Below are 17688 nucleotides of genomic sequence, written 5' to 3' on the forward strand. Positions count from 1 at the left end.
TTAAATCATAGATGTGGTTGGGTTACCCGTTGGATAATGAATGGCTAAAAACTGTGTGGCTGGAAGATATTTTGCCACATGCTGGGATTCAAAGTCCCAAAAAAGTAATAAAACACATTTTATCTGGAAAGATGTTAATGTTTCGTGCTTATTTTCCACCAACTTACTGATTTAAAGCTAAGTTTTATGTCAGTAAACCTGTCATGAATTTCAGGGTCTCTGTTTTTAGTTTACTTTGTTAGCTTGTACAGGCTATTTATTCTGTTTCTGTTCCTTAACTTCCTGTTTATCTTTGGAAAAATCTTGAAGAATCACTGTGTATTATTTATGAAGTGCTCCATCTTCATAAGAAATTGACTAGGTAAATCTATGTGATCTCTCCTCACAGTTGGCTCTATTCATGTACTGAGACTGAAAAAAATCTTTTCAGTCCATCATTGCCAGTTCATTTTAGCCTTCTCCCAATGAAGAGGTGGTGTGGTGTAGAATTGCTTTAGAATTTGTCAGTTGTTAATTGTTGCCTATTGTGTACTGCACAATTTTGTTCTCAAAGTTATGTTTCAGAATAGGACTCCCTTCTATAACTATGACTAGCTGTTAGAAACCCAGTTCTATGCTTTGGTCTATTTATTATTTCTGTAGATATGTTTATATTCTCCTGTGAAAATGATTTTAGTAGCATGTATAACACTTTGCCAAATTTAAATACATCAAAAAATGAAGTATGTGAAATAGTCACTTGGGGTGAGATGGTTTTTCCGCTGTTATATTCAGGAACTAAAGATTGAAATGTAGGCCTGTTGAGACTACTATGAAATATATTCTCCTATTTATAGATACATTAAAATAGCTTCCACACTCAATTCTTAGAGTGAACAAGATGTATTTATTTTAAGTGGAAAAGAGAAGAAACATCCAACCTTAGGGTTGGAAAGTTATATAGTGACATTTTAGTTTTAGTAGGAACTTTTGAGACATTTTTCTTCATAATCTACTCCCTACATAATTAATGATTTTAATCAGCAAGATTAGATCTATTGATTCTATTGATAACTCTCATGCCTTTCTAGAATGAGAAGATTTTAGGTGATAACTTTTGAACAGGGCCTATAAATATGTAATTTGATGTATTGGCTGAATTAGTTGGGTAAGTTGTCAGATTTTTCTTTCATTATACGTTGGTCTAAATATGTTTTTATATATTGATGTTTATATATATATATATATATATATATATATGCTTGTATATATTGAGGTGATATGATATTAAAATTATTTAGAAAAGTAGTCCTTAAGACATTTTGTCTGATCTGCTTTTAGGTTCATGCATGGGAGATTTCAGACCAGTTGTTACAAATTCGACAGGATGTGGAATCATGCTATTTTGCTGCACAGACCATGAAAATGAAGATTCAGACCTCATTTTATGAGCTCCCCACAGACTCTCATGCCTCTTTAAGGGACTCATTACTAACCCATATCCAGAACTTGAAAGACTTGTCACCTGTCATTGTAACACAGGTAAATTCTATGCTTATCATTAGGGGAATTTGTGGGGCAATTTAGATTTATCAGGTTAATTTCGATTGATATCGCTAGACCATGTGAAGTAATGTTGACAATTTTACACTAATTGCTATATGAGGTGTGATCAAAAACTACGGTGAATGGTTAAAAAACATTAGTACAGTAAAAGACAAATTGCCATTAATCCCCCTTAAAATAGTTCCCCTCACTTTGAACACACTTATCCCGTCATTCTTACCACTTTCTGAAACAGTTCTGGAAGTCCTTTTTTGTGAGTTTCTTTAGTTGCGCTGTCATGACTGCCTTGATGTCCTGAATTGATTCAAAACGTTTACCTTTCATGGTCATTTTGACTTTGGGGAAGAGTCTGAAGTCGCATGGTGCCAGATCCAGTGAATAAGATGGATGAGGACACACTGTAATGATTTTATGTGACAGAAATCACCGTACCAGAAGCGATGTGTGACACGGAGCCTTTTCGTGGTAGTCACAAAATACGGTGAATGCTACTGCCGCAGGCCACCCAATGGAAAGGCAGGACTCTTCAATGCAGGAAGCAGGGCCTTGAACCTTAGTAACAGTGTGTGACAAGTTTCAACTTGTTTGGTGCAGTCGGGTGTGAGCTATGGTTGAGAGAAGATGTTTTAAAGTGTAATGTAAATCATCCTCCATCATTACAACACTCCGTGTCACACATCGCTTCTGGTACAGCAATTTCTGTCACATAAAGACATTATGGTGTGTCCTTATCCACCTTATTCACCAGATCTGGCACCGTGTGACTTCTGGCTCTTCCCCAAAGTCAAAATGATTCAGGACATCGAGGCAGCCACGACAGCGCAACTAAAGACACTCACGAAAGAGGATTTCCAGAACTGCTTCAGAAAGTGGCAAGAACGATGGGATAAGTGTGTTCGAAGTGAGGGGGAGTACTTGGGGTGGGGAATTAATGGCAATGTGTTTTTCTGTAATAATTTTTTTTATTTAAACATTCACTGTATTGTTTGATCACAGCTCATATTCTTTTAAATGAATAGAAAGTGAAAATTTGAATCTTTTATATTAATCTTAGAGTTCATTTGATTTTAAGCTAACTTAAATACCAGAAGTGGAGGAGGTGAGTATAGGTTTTCACTGGAAGCCATGTGCCCTCCCCCACCCCCACTATTAAAATTGCAGATGATGAAAGTACTGTATTATTCTGGGTCAGAGGTCTATATAGTTTCCTTTGGAAAAAAAAATCCTTTCTGGACTGATTGGCTAGTAAAAGTCCCATGAATGAAATGGTGAACTAGAGCATTTGGCCTTTCCCCCTTAGACAGGGAACTACGTTAGGAAGAAAAAGCTTCAGTGAATACATACTCACATGTGTTGACTGCCTGGCATAGAAGTGCCCTTGAAGAGGAAGGAGGCTTTTGCGTAAGGCTTCAAGATGAGAAATGGAAAGAGAAGGGAAATGGCAATCCATTACTTGAGGAGTGAGTCAATGCGCTGACTTTGTCAGTAGCTTTGGCCTTTTGGCAAAGTATAAGTTATCTGTCCATGAAGTTCTATGGTATTGCCAAATAAAAGTAAGTATTGATATATTCTGAGGAAAATCTGTAGTCTGTTCCTTCTTCTTCTTTTTGTTGGTTTTTTTGTTTTTGTTTTTTTTTTCATTTTTAAAGGTTACCTTTTAAATCCTAGGATTTGTAGCTAGCCTAGAAGAGTTTACGTGATGTAGATAGCTGTGTGGGTGAGGGGTGGGGGTGGGGGTGTCAGTCTTACTTGTCATGTTGTTTGGAAAAAATGTAGTTTCTTTACTTTTCAGTTAATAGTGATGATAACCCTATTTCTGTTCATCTGTTCTATTAATTTGTTTAATCTCTCTTGTGATTCAGCTGGCTTTAGCAATAGCAGACCTTGCCCTACAGATGCCTTCCTGGAAGGGATGTGTACAGACATTGGTGGAGAAGTAAGTAACTTGTATTGACTGGATGCTCGTATTTGGGATTACCATTAACCTACACTGAGAGATTTGTTAGCAGTAGCTAGACATTTGGACTGTTTCCCCAAATTCTTAACATAGACTTATTTATTATGAACCTTTGTTAGGTTAAAAGACAATCATTTAAAATTTAAATACTATAGAATTACGTTGTGTGGGACATAAAAGATCCTCATAATTTATACACATACATATCTCTTGAATTAACTGCAGCAAAGTCTTTCATTGCCTCGTGGACCACTCCCGTTAACAGCAGTTCTGTAAAAATATTGTCAGAATATTTAAGATTACATTAAATTGAAAATAGACCACATTCTTTGGTCTAAATATGTTTATATATATTGAGGTTGTATGATATTATGTAGACCAGGGGTGGGATTTGTTTCATGTCTATCAAAAGGACAGTATTGTTTGTAGATAGATGGAATCTCCTCCTCTGAATAAAGCATTTCCTCATGGTCTTGGCAAGATAACCTTGATATTTACTTGCATTTTTGGCATTTGGTCAGGAAATTATTTCTGAATAAAGTGGAAGTCTTGTACCTCCAACTATAGTGTGTCATTAAAGACTTTATATGAATAGTTTATGCTTTGTTTTAAGAAAATTTTTATTTAGAAAATTAACACATGCTCCTTGAAAAAATTCTAACAGTTTGGAAGCTTTCAAAGTAAAAGTGAACAACTTTCTCTTTCCATATTCCTGTGTTTCATAAGTTACCACTATTAATGATTGGCTATCTAGCCCTCTAAACTTTCCTTTAAGCATTTTATAGTAAATAAGTGCATACATTTTTTAGTATACATATGCCTGTGTATGTATTTGTTCATTCCTATGTAATATGTTTCATACACTTTTTTCACTTCATGCATTGTGGACATCTTTTCATGTTAGTGACGTAGATGTCTCATTATAATCACTACATATGTTCCATTATATGACTGTCTATAGGCTTTTTTATCCTGTCTGATTGGGGAGGACCTTTACATTTTCCCAGTATTTTTGCTATGATAAAAAAATACTGCAGTGCACATCTTTGTATACTTTATATGTTCGTGTGAGATTTTCCTGAGAGATAAACTTCTGGAGGTGAAATTGCTGGGTAAAAGATTATGCAAGTTGAAATTTTGATTTTCAGATACCTTTCCACAAAATGATATATAGTTTTTTTCTCCTCTTTAATAGTAATGAGAAGCTGCTTTTGTTGTCATGAGGATGTTCTTATGGCTGTTGTTACCTTACGTGGTGGTGTTTTTTTCAGACTCTAGGTAACACATCTCTTCTTTTCCAGGTACAGCAATGATGTAACTTCTCTGCCTTTTCTGCTGGAGATCCTTACAGTGTTACCTGAAGAAGTACATAGTCGTTCCTTACGAATTGGAGCTAACCGTCGCACAGAAATTATAGAAGATTTGGCCTTCTACTCTAGTACAGTGGTATCCCTATTGGTGAGTAGGTTTGAAATACTGAGTTGCTGCCTAGGGGCAAAAAAAACAATGGTGGTTATTTTATAATTCAGTTGCATTACTGTGAAATAGCTTTCTTTGCAAAATTTGGCAGTGGTATTACTGTAGCATTCATATAATGCTTTACAATTAAAAAATACTTTCAGAAACTATACTTTTTGAGCTTCTAAGTAATGCTGTGAGAGAGAGTGGTGTCATCTCCACCTTATGAATGAGAAACAGGCATTAGAATCATACAACTGTTAATTCAGAATTTGAACTTGGGCTTTCTGATTACATATCCCTTGTTCTTCATGTTACAAACTGTCGGCTCTTGATGAAGGACCATACTAAGGGAAGTGTGTATAAATTTACTTCAGGAAAGTATCCTCTGAAGGATGAGCTGAGCTTTTGATAAGGAGGTGGTACAAGACTTCACTTGACCTTTGAGCAATCTCACAATTATAGATTAGCTAATATTACACCATCTTTTAGAAAAGAGTTAAATGTGATCATGTCCTTTTCGATTAGATGGAAGTTTTAATGCTGTAAACTAGGGGTGGGTAAATTTATGATCCATGGGCTGGTCGTCTATTTTTGTAAATAAAGTTTTATTGGAACAGTCATGCCCATTCACTTACACATTGTCTGTGTCCACTATTTTTTACAGAGACCATATATGGTCTGCAAAGCCTAAAATATTTACTACCTCGCCCTTTGTAGAAAATATTTGCTCAACTTAGATGGTATTAAATCGATTATCTGGCCCACATCTTATTTTTAGGTCTTTATAGTCCAGCTCAGTGTTCTCAGTCATGTGGTTGTAGTAGATTATTTTTCAGGGATTTGTTTCAATACTTCTGCAACATCATAAAGCTTTTTATTTGAAAAAACAAAAGTTTAAAATTGTATTCAGTTTGGTATTAGAATTCACTGGTTAAATGTATTTTTCAACTAACCATTTGTTTTAAGAAATAATATTATAGAAAATTGGAAAATAAGAAGCACATTATGTTCATACTATCTGGAGATCACAGTTAACCATTTAGTACATATCCTCTGTGAACCTATGTACAGATCTTAAAAATCCCAATGAGATACTTTACCTACCCTTCTGTAGCCTGCTTTTTCAGTCATCCAGCTTTATCTTTCCATTTCAGTAAATTTTTATGTCATCTAAATATGTACCCAGACCATATTCATATTCCCAGTTTTTGGTTGTAAACAAAAAGTTGGCTAGGTATTTTGTTCCCAAAAAGGATTTATTTGGGAAAAAGAAAGGATTGCAATCCCGTACCCATAGACGTGGTGAGCCACATGCACGAAATGAAGTAAGAAGAGGCAGAAAGTTCTTTTCAGAGGGGAAGAGGAAGTCAAGGGGAAGGGCTGTTACAATCTTGGAACTCTGTTGTAACCCTAGAGTTCTTCCTGCGGGGCTGGTGGACCCACACAGGGTGTGAGAGCTCCTCCTACAGGCCCTGCCACTTCCTGTCTTGGTTAAGGTCTCGTCAATTTTGACACCCCATTGGTCCTAAAATGTGCTTCACAGCCTTTTTTCCAATCAATATCCAGTTTAGAACCATGCCTTGTATCAGGTTGTTATAACTCTCAATCACAGTCTCTCTTCCTCTTCCTTTTTCAAAACGACACTGATTTGTTGAAGAGATTGGACCAGTTGTTTTATAGAATATCTTACCTTCTGAATTTTCTGTTTGCCTTGTCTTTGTTTCATTTAGTTTGTTTTTCTGTTCTTTGTAATTTCTCTAATTGGAAGTTATATCTAAAGCAGCTCTTCTCTGTAGGGATTCCTCAAGAGAATTAAGCCTTAATGCCATAAGGCATCCATTATATGTAATGAATTTTCTCCTATGCATTAATAATGGTACCAGCTCTATACCACCCTTAGAATAATCGAGAAAATACTCAGTCATGTTCTGCAGGATTTAATTCTTCCCCAGAACCCTGGTTGAAAAAGACTGAAAGGCTGGATGGATTCCTTTTAAAGGTTGAACATTTTGGCTGGAATATATCCCAGGTATTTCATGTGCATTTTATCCCTACTTTGTGGACCGCTAAGTCCTTCACGAAGGCCACTGTGCGGGGCTGTAATGCTGCACCCATTCACCGTCAGGGGGAACAAGCATATTGTGCAGGTTCATCTGTAATCCAGGCTGAGTTTTCTTCTTCAGTTCTGGTCGTAATGAATACCCCAGGAGGCCATGCGCATGATTGAGGGGGATGAATCAAGGCAGGAAGAGCTGGTGTTGAGGGAATCTGAGCCACCTGCTCACGCAACCTGTACCTTCCAGACCTTTCTGAACTTAGTGTCTTATATGCCCTTCCCATTTGCTGACAGGTTGCTGCTGCTCATGCCCAACGTTATGGCCAGGTAGTTCAGACAGAGCTCCATGAGGGGACGCCCAGGCCATATGATCACCCGGTGTCCATGGTTAGATGTGCAGTCTCGACCAAGGCTCAGCAGCAAGCCAGACGCTGCTTCTCAAAAGGAAGGAAGTTCCCTGCACGAGAGGGCATAGATTTGCTACAAAATCCTAGATATTTGCACTATGATTTTCCTATTGGTGTTTCCCAGAGGCTCCATAAACTCATTACATCTAGAATCTCTAGGAAGTATACTCATAAATGAGTTTGGTTCAATCTAGTGTTACATTCCAGCCTCCCTTAGAACCCACTGCTACATAATATTCCCCAGGTTTCTTCAGATCCATATTAGCAAAGTTTTACAATTCTCTTGGTGTGCAAGTTATTTCCTCCTGTGTGCACCTGTCTCCCTAGAACCTGCTGAGATTTGACTTTAGTTATGGGTGTCACGGGATGATCGTGGTAGGGCATCCCTTTTCAAAGGTTCTGTCTCAGAAGATGTTATTTTAGGGCAGGGGTGTCCAAACTGTGGCCCACGGGCCAACTGCGGCCCGCAATCCATTTTTAATTGGCCCGCAGCAAATTCCAAAAGTATATTTAGTTTACTTAAATAAACCAGGTGAGGCAATACATTCTTCACCTCGAGTGAGTGGCCCGGCTGTTTGTGTATTTTACCGCATATGGCCCTTGGTAAAAAACGTTGAAAAAAGTTTGGACACCCCTGTTCTAGGGCTTTCAAGCTGAGGAAGGCTAGTCTTCTCAAACACTGGAAGGCAGGCTACTTCCACTGGTAAGGGAGACTCAAAGTGACCTGGGGGTTCAAGATTATCAGTTTCATTAGAGTCCAAACAGATGTCTGCATTCAAAGAATCCCATTCTTTATCAGTGTCCTAATTTTCACATGAGAAACTTGGTAAGAGTGTAAATTCAACTGTTGTTTTTAATTCAGCAAGCCACACAATTAAATTTTGTGTATGAGTTTCAGCAATATCAGCCCTGTAGCTACAAAAAATAAGAGCTTCGTTTGCAGCTGTCATGGAAACTCTCTGGTTCTCAGACTGTGACTTGAGCTGAGTTAATGGATCTGAGCTTGTCATTTTTTTGTAAGCACTCGAGTGAAGTCAAAGAACCCAGTTGACACGACCATCCTTATAGCCATCATTACTGCCACAGTGGTCAGTACAGCAGCCACAGGCTCCCAAGGCATGTGCTTGGCTTAGTTGGCACTTCCTTATAATTGACAACAGGTGATCGCTTGATTTGTTGTGGTGAAATCTGAAAAATATATCCCTGTGGTACCTAATAAGGTCGATAATTCTGTCGTGTAGTTTGTCATGTTACAGAACCCAGAGGAAGAAGTGAGGCCAAAATTGCCAAGAAAAATAGTGTTTGCCTATAATACCAGGTACCAAAGGCCTTTTAAAACCTTTCATTCAGTTAATGGTTCTATTCCATCCCATTTTCTCATCAGTATTGTACTTTTTCAGTCTATTCAAATGGACATGTTCTTAAATATATTGAACTTTTAAAGGTTTTTAATATTATTATTCTTGCTCTTATGGGTGAACTGAACTGAGCCTGGCCTCTAATATGTTTTTTTCCCTTCATTCTCCATTTTGTTAATCCAAGATCAATTCTCCTTTACTTCTGCTGTTTGTCTACTGATGAGCTCTTCTGGCATTTATCCTTCAGCTTTTGAGGCCTTACTTTAAGGGTTTTTAATAATATAGTTCTCAAAGAGGAACTGAAAGTAACTCTTAGTTCTGACGCTTTATGATATGTATTTGATTTAATTAGCAAAATTTCTTCTCCAAAGCAACTCGTTTTAGATGTAGGATTTTTCCAAAATTGTATCCTTAAGTTTGAGTTGGTAGTTAGAATGTACAGTCAAGTCCTTCCTTTTGTAAACATTATGCCTTAATAAAATTGAGATGTCATTTAGGAAGCATAAAAGCCAAGCAATTGTGTGTGAGTTTACATCAAGAGCTTCAGAGATTCGCCGTGTGTGTGTGTGTGTGTGTGTGTGTGTGTGTGTGTGTTTGCGTGTGTGTGTGTTTGTTTGCCATGAACTTACTTGAATCATTTCTGTTTTTCTTCTTTCATTTCAATTCTATTAAGTATAATTCAAACTAATTAATGAATATATAATCACTATTGCCTGATACTGCAAGCATAGGGGGAGCGTGACTACCTAGAAGTACAAATGTCAGCATTTAGATCATTATGAGATTCCATGCGTTCCAAACCCCATGGCAATTGTGTTTCTAACCCATTGCCTGTAAAAGTTATTTTAAACACTTTTTGTCCAGAAAATGTTATATTACACTTACTTTGAAAAAATATACATCACAACAGTTTGCAAAGAGAAACAATGGTGAGTTTTAGTCTAACTTTTCATTTTATCTCTTTCTAAGCTATCACATTTACTGTGTTTCCCTGAAAATAAGACCTAGCTGGACCATCGGCTCTCATGCGTCTTTTGGAGCAAAAATTAATATAATATAACACCTGGTTATATCACATGGTAGTGTGATTGACTTTCTGTGGAATGGCATATTTGCTTGAGTATCCTAGTGACGAAGCTGAAACATCAGCTTTTCATGTGGGAATATGCAATAGTATGACTAGCTTCTGTTTCTATTCTATAAAATCAACTGTATAGATGAGTATTACTTTAAAGACCATCCTATCGATAAGATTAAATCAATGCAGAAGTGGATCTAAGAAAGTTATTTCTGAAACAATCTATTTGGGGGCGAGTCTGTAACCTCTCTGTACCTCAACTTCCCAATTGAGAAAGTGGAAATAAGAATAATACCTACCTGTAGAGTTTTAATGGGGATTAAATGAATCAAGAGTGTTGAGAACAAAATCTGGCACTTACAAAGCACTTTGCTCCCTGTTACTATTGTCATCCTTCTCATTATTACACCTGAAAGGTGATTGTAATAATGGTTTATATATAAAGATTGACATTGTTTGTTTCGACTTTTTTCTTCTTTTCAGATGACCTGTGTAGAAAAAGCAGGAACAGATGAGAAAATGCTTATGAAGGTCTTTCGCTGTTTGGGAAGTTGGTTTAACTTAGGCGTTTTGGACAGTAACTTCATGGCTAACAATAAGTTACTAGCACTCCTTTTTGAGGTTTTGGTAAGTAATGGCTTTGTTTATCAAAGTATTTCTGCCACATAGTCCCAGTAACTAACTTTCTGGGACATAACCGTGTTTTCAGATTTCTGCACCGTGATTGGGAGGCATATAGTAGGAAAGCAGCAGTGTCCCTTGTTGCCAAGTACCTAATCAAGGTATTAGTTTTAATACTCAGAATAGAATGTAGTTAGGTTTAATAGGAAAGCAGCCTTATATGTAGACCAACGATTTACATATTAAAATCCAAGTAATGAAAAACCATTGGGTTCTTGTTTTTAAAGTATAAAGTTGTATTTTTAAATAACGTTCATCGGGTCTTAGAAACAGTTATAGATCAGAATATTATCTTTGTAGTAGAGATCATTAAAAATCAGGGTATATATAGGATGGATTTGGGGTATTTGAGATTAACAGAATAAGAAGTAATGCCTTTTTATATGTTTGTGCATTTCTTCCTTAAACTTTGAAAGTAACAGTGCCTAGTAATACATTCCTCTGTTTTGGTAGATAGCAGTAAGTGAGTGCTTAGAGTAAGTCTAGTTTTAGAACAAGAAACATAGCCATATCTTAAGCACAAATACTGAGCAGGTCCTTGCAGATGGGAATGACTGTGTCTTTCTCCTGGATGGTTTCCCTCCATGAACACATTATAGGCAAGCTCTGTGTATAATGGGTGTATGCTGGTACACTATCATTTAGAAGATGGTAGCATGCTGCTAGATTGATAGTGAATTAAAGAAAGAAAAGGAAGCACATTCTTGGAGACATTTTTGACGTTTCCTTATCGTTAGTGTATTTCTGCTGTCATTCTTTCACCAAAAGCTAAGACTCAGTTAGGATGCTGATAACTGTTTTGCTAGTAATTGTCTTTGTCTCCATGTCTCTCAGTGCCCTACCTCAGTCATGGTAATTTTGATTCTCCTCTCACCAAATGGTGTGAAGAATAGTCAGTATAAATAAATTCAAATCCTACTTTTGTTTAAAAAAAATGTATAAATATGTTTACATGTGAATAGAGGACAGTCTAGAATACACTTCAAACTTCAATACACTAGACGGTATAGAATGCATTTCAAAACAGTGGTGACTTCTGGGAGTTGAGACTGGGGTAAGGAACAAGCTAAGTACTGTGCCACGATTATGTTATCTTCTCTACTGATCCAGTGTCAGGACCCCTCTGTCATTTAAAAGAAGAGTTTTTCTAGAGTCACAGTCAAATACATTCTTGTTCCTACATTCATTCAGTGGTTCAAAATTATGCCATATTTTCGTTGGCTTTGTGTTTGGACTATGACTTTCTTATTATATAGCCTTTTCTCCTATGGTTCTTATTTAAAAAATTTTTTTTAAATACAATACTTGATACATGCAAAAGAAGAAATCTCAACATTTATTTAACTTTAAAACATAGTAATACAGTGAATATTTTTTAATCTACCACTCAGTCCCACCCCAAGATTCTGAATGTCTTTGTTTTTTATTATGCACAAAAGACTAGTATGTTTTCACTAAATTTACTCAACCTCTCAACTGCACTCTCCTAAATGGAAACCCTGGGGGCCTCCCTCCTTGAACCTTCTGATCTGCTCTAATTTGTATCAATTGCTCTTCAGATCTGCTCCCCAGCTGTCATCCTGGGACTTCTCTTTACTATGCTTCTGGATTGGATTAACTGTTTTTGAGCCTCCTCAAATACCTTCTTCAGAAGGATATGTGGGAAGTAAACTTCGAGTTTTTGCATGCCTGAGAAATATTTTTATTTTGCTTTCATTCTTGATTGATGGTTTAGCTAGGCATAGAGTTCAGTATTCTTTTCCTTCGAAATTTTCAAGGCCTCTTGTAAGCTGGCAGACATCATTGCTAATGAGAAGCTGGATAACTGTCTGATTTTTGCTCCTTTGTAAGTTACCTTCACCTCTCCTCCCCAGAAGCTTTAAGAACCTCTGTTTAATAATCTCAATACTTTGAAATATCACATTGATGTGTTATGTATGGGTCCTTGATCCTTGTGGGGACCCTTTCATTTTAGATAGTACTTGAATGTCAGAAAAAGGATGGAAAAAATTTCCAGAGATCAAATAGGGCAGGAAACACATGGCATTCCATTTGGAGGGACTGATAAGGAAAAAAAAACCACATGGATTTTAGAAGTCGTGTGACCATGACTGAGGTACAGAAAAGGCAGATTTACTTGGCATATAGGAGAATAATCAGAAATAGCACTGGGAAGATGGATGGATATTGTCCCGTCGAAGGCCATGACTATCAGGCTGATAGGCATTTGAATTGCGTGTTCAGAAACAGGCTATAATGATTTGTGTATGACTTGGATTATAGCTTAATGATCATACTTCTTCCCTATTCCTGCTATTCCTCAGCAACAAGATAAGACCTCGTCCAACCTACATGAAGCTGCTTCAGACTGTGTGTGCTCAGCTCTCTATGCCATTGAGAATGTGGAGACCAACCTGCCATTAGCCATGCAACTGTTTCAAGGAGTTCTGACATTGGAGACCGCCTATCATATGGCCGTGGCACGTGAAGATTTAGACAAGTAAGTGTTTAAGACGGTCCTGGGGTCACAAATACAGCTTGGTGTTTTTTTAAGTCATTTTTATTATCCATTTATCCTTTGTGATTCTTCGTGACTCTGTAAATATGCACACTGCGTCCTAAAGATGCTCTGCTATTCTCATCTGAACCCAGAGTGGCTAAATAGATGCAGAAGGGGAGCTTGTAAGCTTGGAAAATAGTAATTTTTTGCACTTAGAACAGGAAAGGCTCAAAGAATTAGGGATGAACTTTGAAGTACCGAGTGTGATTTGATGGGAATTTTATACGAGTGTTTAGTAACTGAGAATTTGAACTGACTCATGAGTGATTTGCTTATATGTATAAAAGCATACGATGTAAAGAAAGGTGGCTGTTACTGAGATTGTGAGACATACAGCATAACAAAATGATCACTACGTGTCCACTGGACTGAAGCTCCTTTTCTTCATTTGATTAACTGTCAGTGAGTATGTAAATGCAACACCCAGATTTCTAACTTGGTGCTCTCATTCCTCTTTCATCTACAGAGTTCTGAATTACTGCCGTATTTTCACTGAACTATGTGAAACTTTTCTTGAAAAAATTGTTTGTACTCCCGGCCAAGGTCTTGGGGACCTACGGACTCTGGAACTGCTTCTTATCTGTGCAGGACATCCTCAGTATGAGGTAGTGCTTATACTGTGCTAAAGCCGTCATCCAAGTTCTGTGTTGCATGTCATCTGTCTGCCATTGCCTCTCACCCAGCTTTTTATTCATGGGAAGTTGTGGTCTTGTTCTTAATGAATGTGTGTGGGAGTTTCCTCTGTACTGGATTTTTAAAAAATTATGTTTGGGCTTCTGCTTTGAATCCTTTTCTATTTTTTTACCTGGTTAGCTGGGCTGACTGGTGTATGCATGTCAAGGAATCCGTTAGTAAGAAAGCCTGCTACCTTTCTACTGAGCCCCCGCTCTAGCTTCAGTTACACTTTAGATCTCTACAGCTTCAAAACAAACAAACAGAAAATACCACATCTTAACTACACCTCCACAAGTCTTAACATCCCAAATTTGTCTCCAAATGAGAAAGGGATTAGAAGTACTTAAAAAGTCTCCTTTATTCCAAAATCTGTAAGACACCCCGCCTCTTTTAAATTCTCTAGATTTTTAAAAATCTCTTCATTTATTCAAGTAGTTTTGCCTCCTCTTAATAGTATAAGAACTCCCAAGTTGGGTGTTGTTTTAAATAGCTCTATTTTGGATCCTTGATGGGAAAAGAATGATATAGGGCCCTTCGTAAACGGAGTAGTTAATGTTTATTTGTTTAATGTAATCTCATGAGGATAGCTGGATTTGAATGAAACTCAAAACATTTTGGGGAGGAAGTATAGCACTGCATAATAATCATCACTCCTTTAAACAGTGTCATAAGTAAGATAAGCTGTGGATAAAGTCCCAGACTTTTTCTCCCTTTTCTCTCCTATTCAAGAGAGCAAGCAAATAAAAGTGGCAGAAAGTTGGTATGTTCAGGGATTTGCAGATGGATTATCTGATGAGAGGTGTTCTAATCTCAAACATGAAACGATTTCAGAATTTGGGAAAAACTACAAGAGACTTCCATTTTTCTATCTTTCTAAATTCAGAGTCCAATGCTATATTGTTGGAGAAGTTATTTCAGGGCTACACAGGGGAATGTAAAGCCTGTCATCCTAAATGGAGTTTTGGGTCTAACGTGGGAAGATAATTTGGGAGGATGAAAATGAATCTGCTAGAGAAAATGTGGCTTCTTAACTGGTTCCACTCATATTAAGTATATCTTGTTTCCTATATGGCCCTAGTAATAATAAAAGTCATCTTACTACATTTCTTTTTGTCTTTCTCTCTTTTAATTTAACAGGTAGTAGAAATTTCCTTTAACTTTTGGTACCGACTAGGGGAGCATTTGTACAAAACTAATGATGAAGTTATTCATGGCATCTTCAAAGCGTACATTCAGAGGCTGCTTCATGCCTTGGCTCGACACTGCCAGCTGGAACCAGACCATGTAAGATCTCACCTTCTTTATCTCAGTTTACTTCCCTTTTCAGTGCTAATTTGAAAGGGAACTTTTGAGAAAAAGCTAATGGAATCTGCAGGTTTTCTATCACTCTGTCGCTTACACTGAAGAAATCAATACCTGTATAATGAAGAGTTTTAGACCTAAAAAGAAATCAATCCTGCTGAGCCAGTTAATTCCCCTGGGAATGTGCCTTAATTCTACAGAAGAAAAAAAATAGCTACTTTATGTACAAAGCATTATCTATAAAAGTAAAAAATGGTAAACCGATGTACAACAGTAGAAGAAGAGTTACTTCAATTATGATGTTGCAGCAACTTGGTGTCCCATTATGCAGCCATTAAAAATAATACCTTGAAATAGTGACAGTTGGCATGCTAAATGGAAAAAAGGAGAATAGGAGAATACAAACGTTTATACTCAATAGTATGAAATATGTGATTGGATTTCACTAACAGAAGTGAAATATTTGAGGATGTGTAGAAGAACATGATTTCCCTCCCACATACATACATTTTTCTTAATATTATTTATGTTGATGTTATAATTTAAAAGAAAATACAGAAATAATTTATTTGCTTAAAATAAAATATACTAGAAATATTATAAAATAGTCTGTTCAGTAACTCTTCACCGTCCATTCTTTGGTTAGTCTCTTCAGATTTTACAGCATTTATTTCATCCTTTTTGTCGTTTGGTTGGTTGGTTTAATCGCTGTCCTTTAACTTAGGACCTGGAGAGAGTTTTCTTCCATTGCTTACAAGTATCTCTGACATGAAAACTCTATTCTCTTCATTTTAGTGTTAGCATTGTTTCAGTCATGGTATTTTGTGTCTCCACAGCACCTTAGTGATCTAGTCTAGTGGTTTTCAGTACTTTTTTTTAACTGAGGAATCCTGTCTTTAACTACATCTTACTTGGAAGCCTGATATGTATATAAAAGCAGGCCTGCTCTAGTTTAAATGGCTCTGCTTGCTCGATCCCCTTCTTCCCTTTGCTAGTTCCGTCGCACCATTTCCCTTGCAGGTCAATTCCCTGCACTTATAGGTGTATAGTACTTTATAATTCATTACCTCGTCTGAGATAGCCATCATTTCCTCCTCACTCCTTCACTTTAATTTCTTCTTCTTAAAGCAAGGAGGTTGCACTAGACCAACAATTCCCGGTAGTACTAAGGGCTTTTTCCAGATTTCATGGTCCATGCCCTTAACCATCTCACAATTGGTAAACCTGTGTTTACTCATAGGAGTGTATTGGGATAAGAAATATTTAAGATGCACGAAATGTAAATGATCTCTATTTTTTTAATGAAAAATTTCAAATATACAGCAAAAGTGAAGTTATTTTATAGTGAATATCTGTACACCTACTACCTAAATTTTACCATTAATATTTTACTATATTTGTTTTATTATGTATCTATCCACCTATATAAAATTCTATTTAAAGTCCAAAATTCTATTCTGTGGTAGTAAGTTACTGTGATAATGGTCAGTTTTAGTAGGTCTTGAACCATAAAGCTTCACAGGCTTATTTAGTACTAAAAAGCTAGACCTTATCTAGATAAGCTTATAAAGTCTTAAATTACCACCCTCACCACTCCAAGTTTTTCTAACAACAGAACAAGGTGTAGCTTGGAAATGAAAAAAAAAAAAAAAAAGTAGAAAAGCGCTTCTCATAGTAAAGGTGGTAGATTATAGGTTGCATTGACTTTACCTACCTAGAAATTTAGGAGATGCTCTACAGTAAAATATCCTGTGATTTAGGTGATTGGTCTTTTGTTCATTGGGACTAGACTACTTAATGGTTTTTTCTTCTTCTTGATTTTCTAGAGGTTGGTGAAAACCTTAGTGAGTTTAAAACAAATGTTATTCAATTTGAAATTTCAGGAGGGGGTTCCTGAGGAGACTGATGATTTTGGGGAATTTCGGATGAGGGTGTCAGACCTGGTGAAAGACTTGATTTTCCTGATTGGGTCTATGGAGTGCTTTGCTCAGGTAAGCCTGTTTGGAGATTCTTCCCAGTTTTAATGCTCACTTTAATTGTGTTCACTTCTGTGTCTTCTATAAATGTTCCATCTTTTTCTTCAATCTCAGTGGCTAAATAGGGCAATAGATATGCGGGTGCCTAGCACACTGCCTGGCATATAGTAGCTATGTTTATTTACTGTTTTACAAGCCATTGCAGTCTATGGATGGTTCAGTTACGGTTTGCTCTATGACTCTTGGTAATGAGGGCGGTTCCACTTGTCTAGTTGGAGTGGAACATCCTAGATAAGCCTGAAAGTCCCCAAGATACTGTTAGGGAATTTGGACCCAGACAGGAAAAAATAGCAAGTTTTTCTGCTTTAATAATTATGTGCCAACTCCTGGCAACTCTTATAGTTATTTGGCATTTCCTTTGTCCACACTTACGGTTAGATTCCCGTGCAGTTTCATCCCAGAGGTGACTATACTAGAGTAGAAGATTCATAGTCCTGTGGTTTTCCTGACAGTGAGTAACACTTTACCTCATGTAAGGTTGCAATCATCACCATTCCACATCACTTAACATTAGCATAATTTCAGGTGGTTTTCATATTGCTTAATCGTGCTCTGAGCTCTGAAATACGAGT

General features: G+C 36.9%; 1 protein-coding gene across 2 annotated transcripts in view; it reads left to right on the top strand.

The window, feature by feature from the left end:
* Window positions 1-17688, top strand: part of TNPO3 (transportin 3) — a 73529-nt gene that overhangs the window by 23886 nt on the left and 31955 nt on the right. For both annotated transcript variants that reach the window (XM_019751530.3, XM_088799922.1), the window contains exons 2-9: window positions 1321-1521; window positions 3408-3481; window positions 4804-4960; window positions 10346-10489; window positions 12868-13043; window positions 13570-13708; window positions 14916-15062; window positions 16964-17071. In XM_019751530.3, coding sequence (XP_019607089.1) covers window positions 1321-1521; window positions 3408-3481; window positions 4804-4960; window positions 10346-10489; window positions 12868-13043; window positions 13570-13708; window positions 14916-15062; window positions 16964-17071 — 1146 coding nt within the window. The remainder of the gene's footprint in view (window positions 1-1320; window positions 1522-3407; window positions 3482-4803; window positions 4961-10345; window positions 10490-12867; window positions 13044-13569; window positions 13709-14915; window positions 15063-16963; window positions 17072-17688) is intronic.

The sequence above is a fragment of the Rhinolophus sinicus genome, chromosome 8 (assembly GCF_057876585.1).
Source record: "Rhinolophus sinicus isolate RSI-liver-muscle chromosome 8, RSI-T2T, whole genome shotgun sequence".
NCBI classification, from domain to species: Eukaryota; Metazoa; Chordata; class Mammalia; order Chiroptera; family Rhinolophidae; genus Rhinolophus; species Rhinolophus sinicus.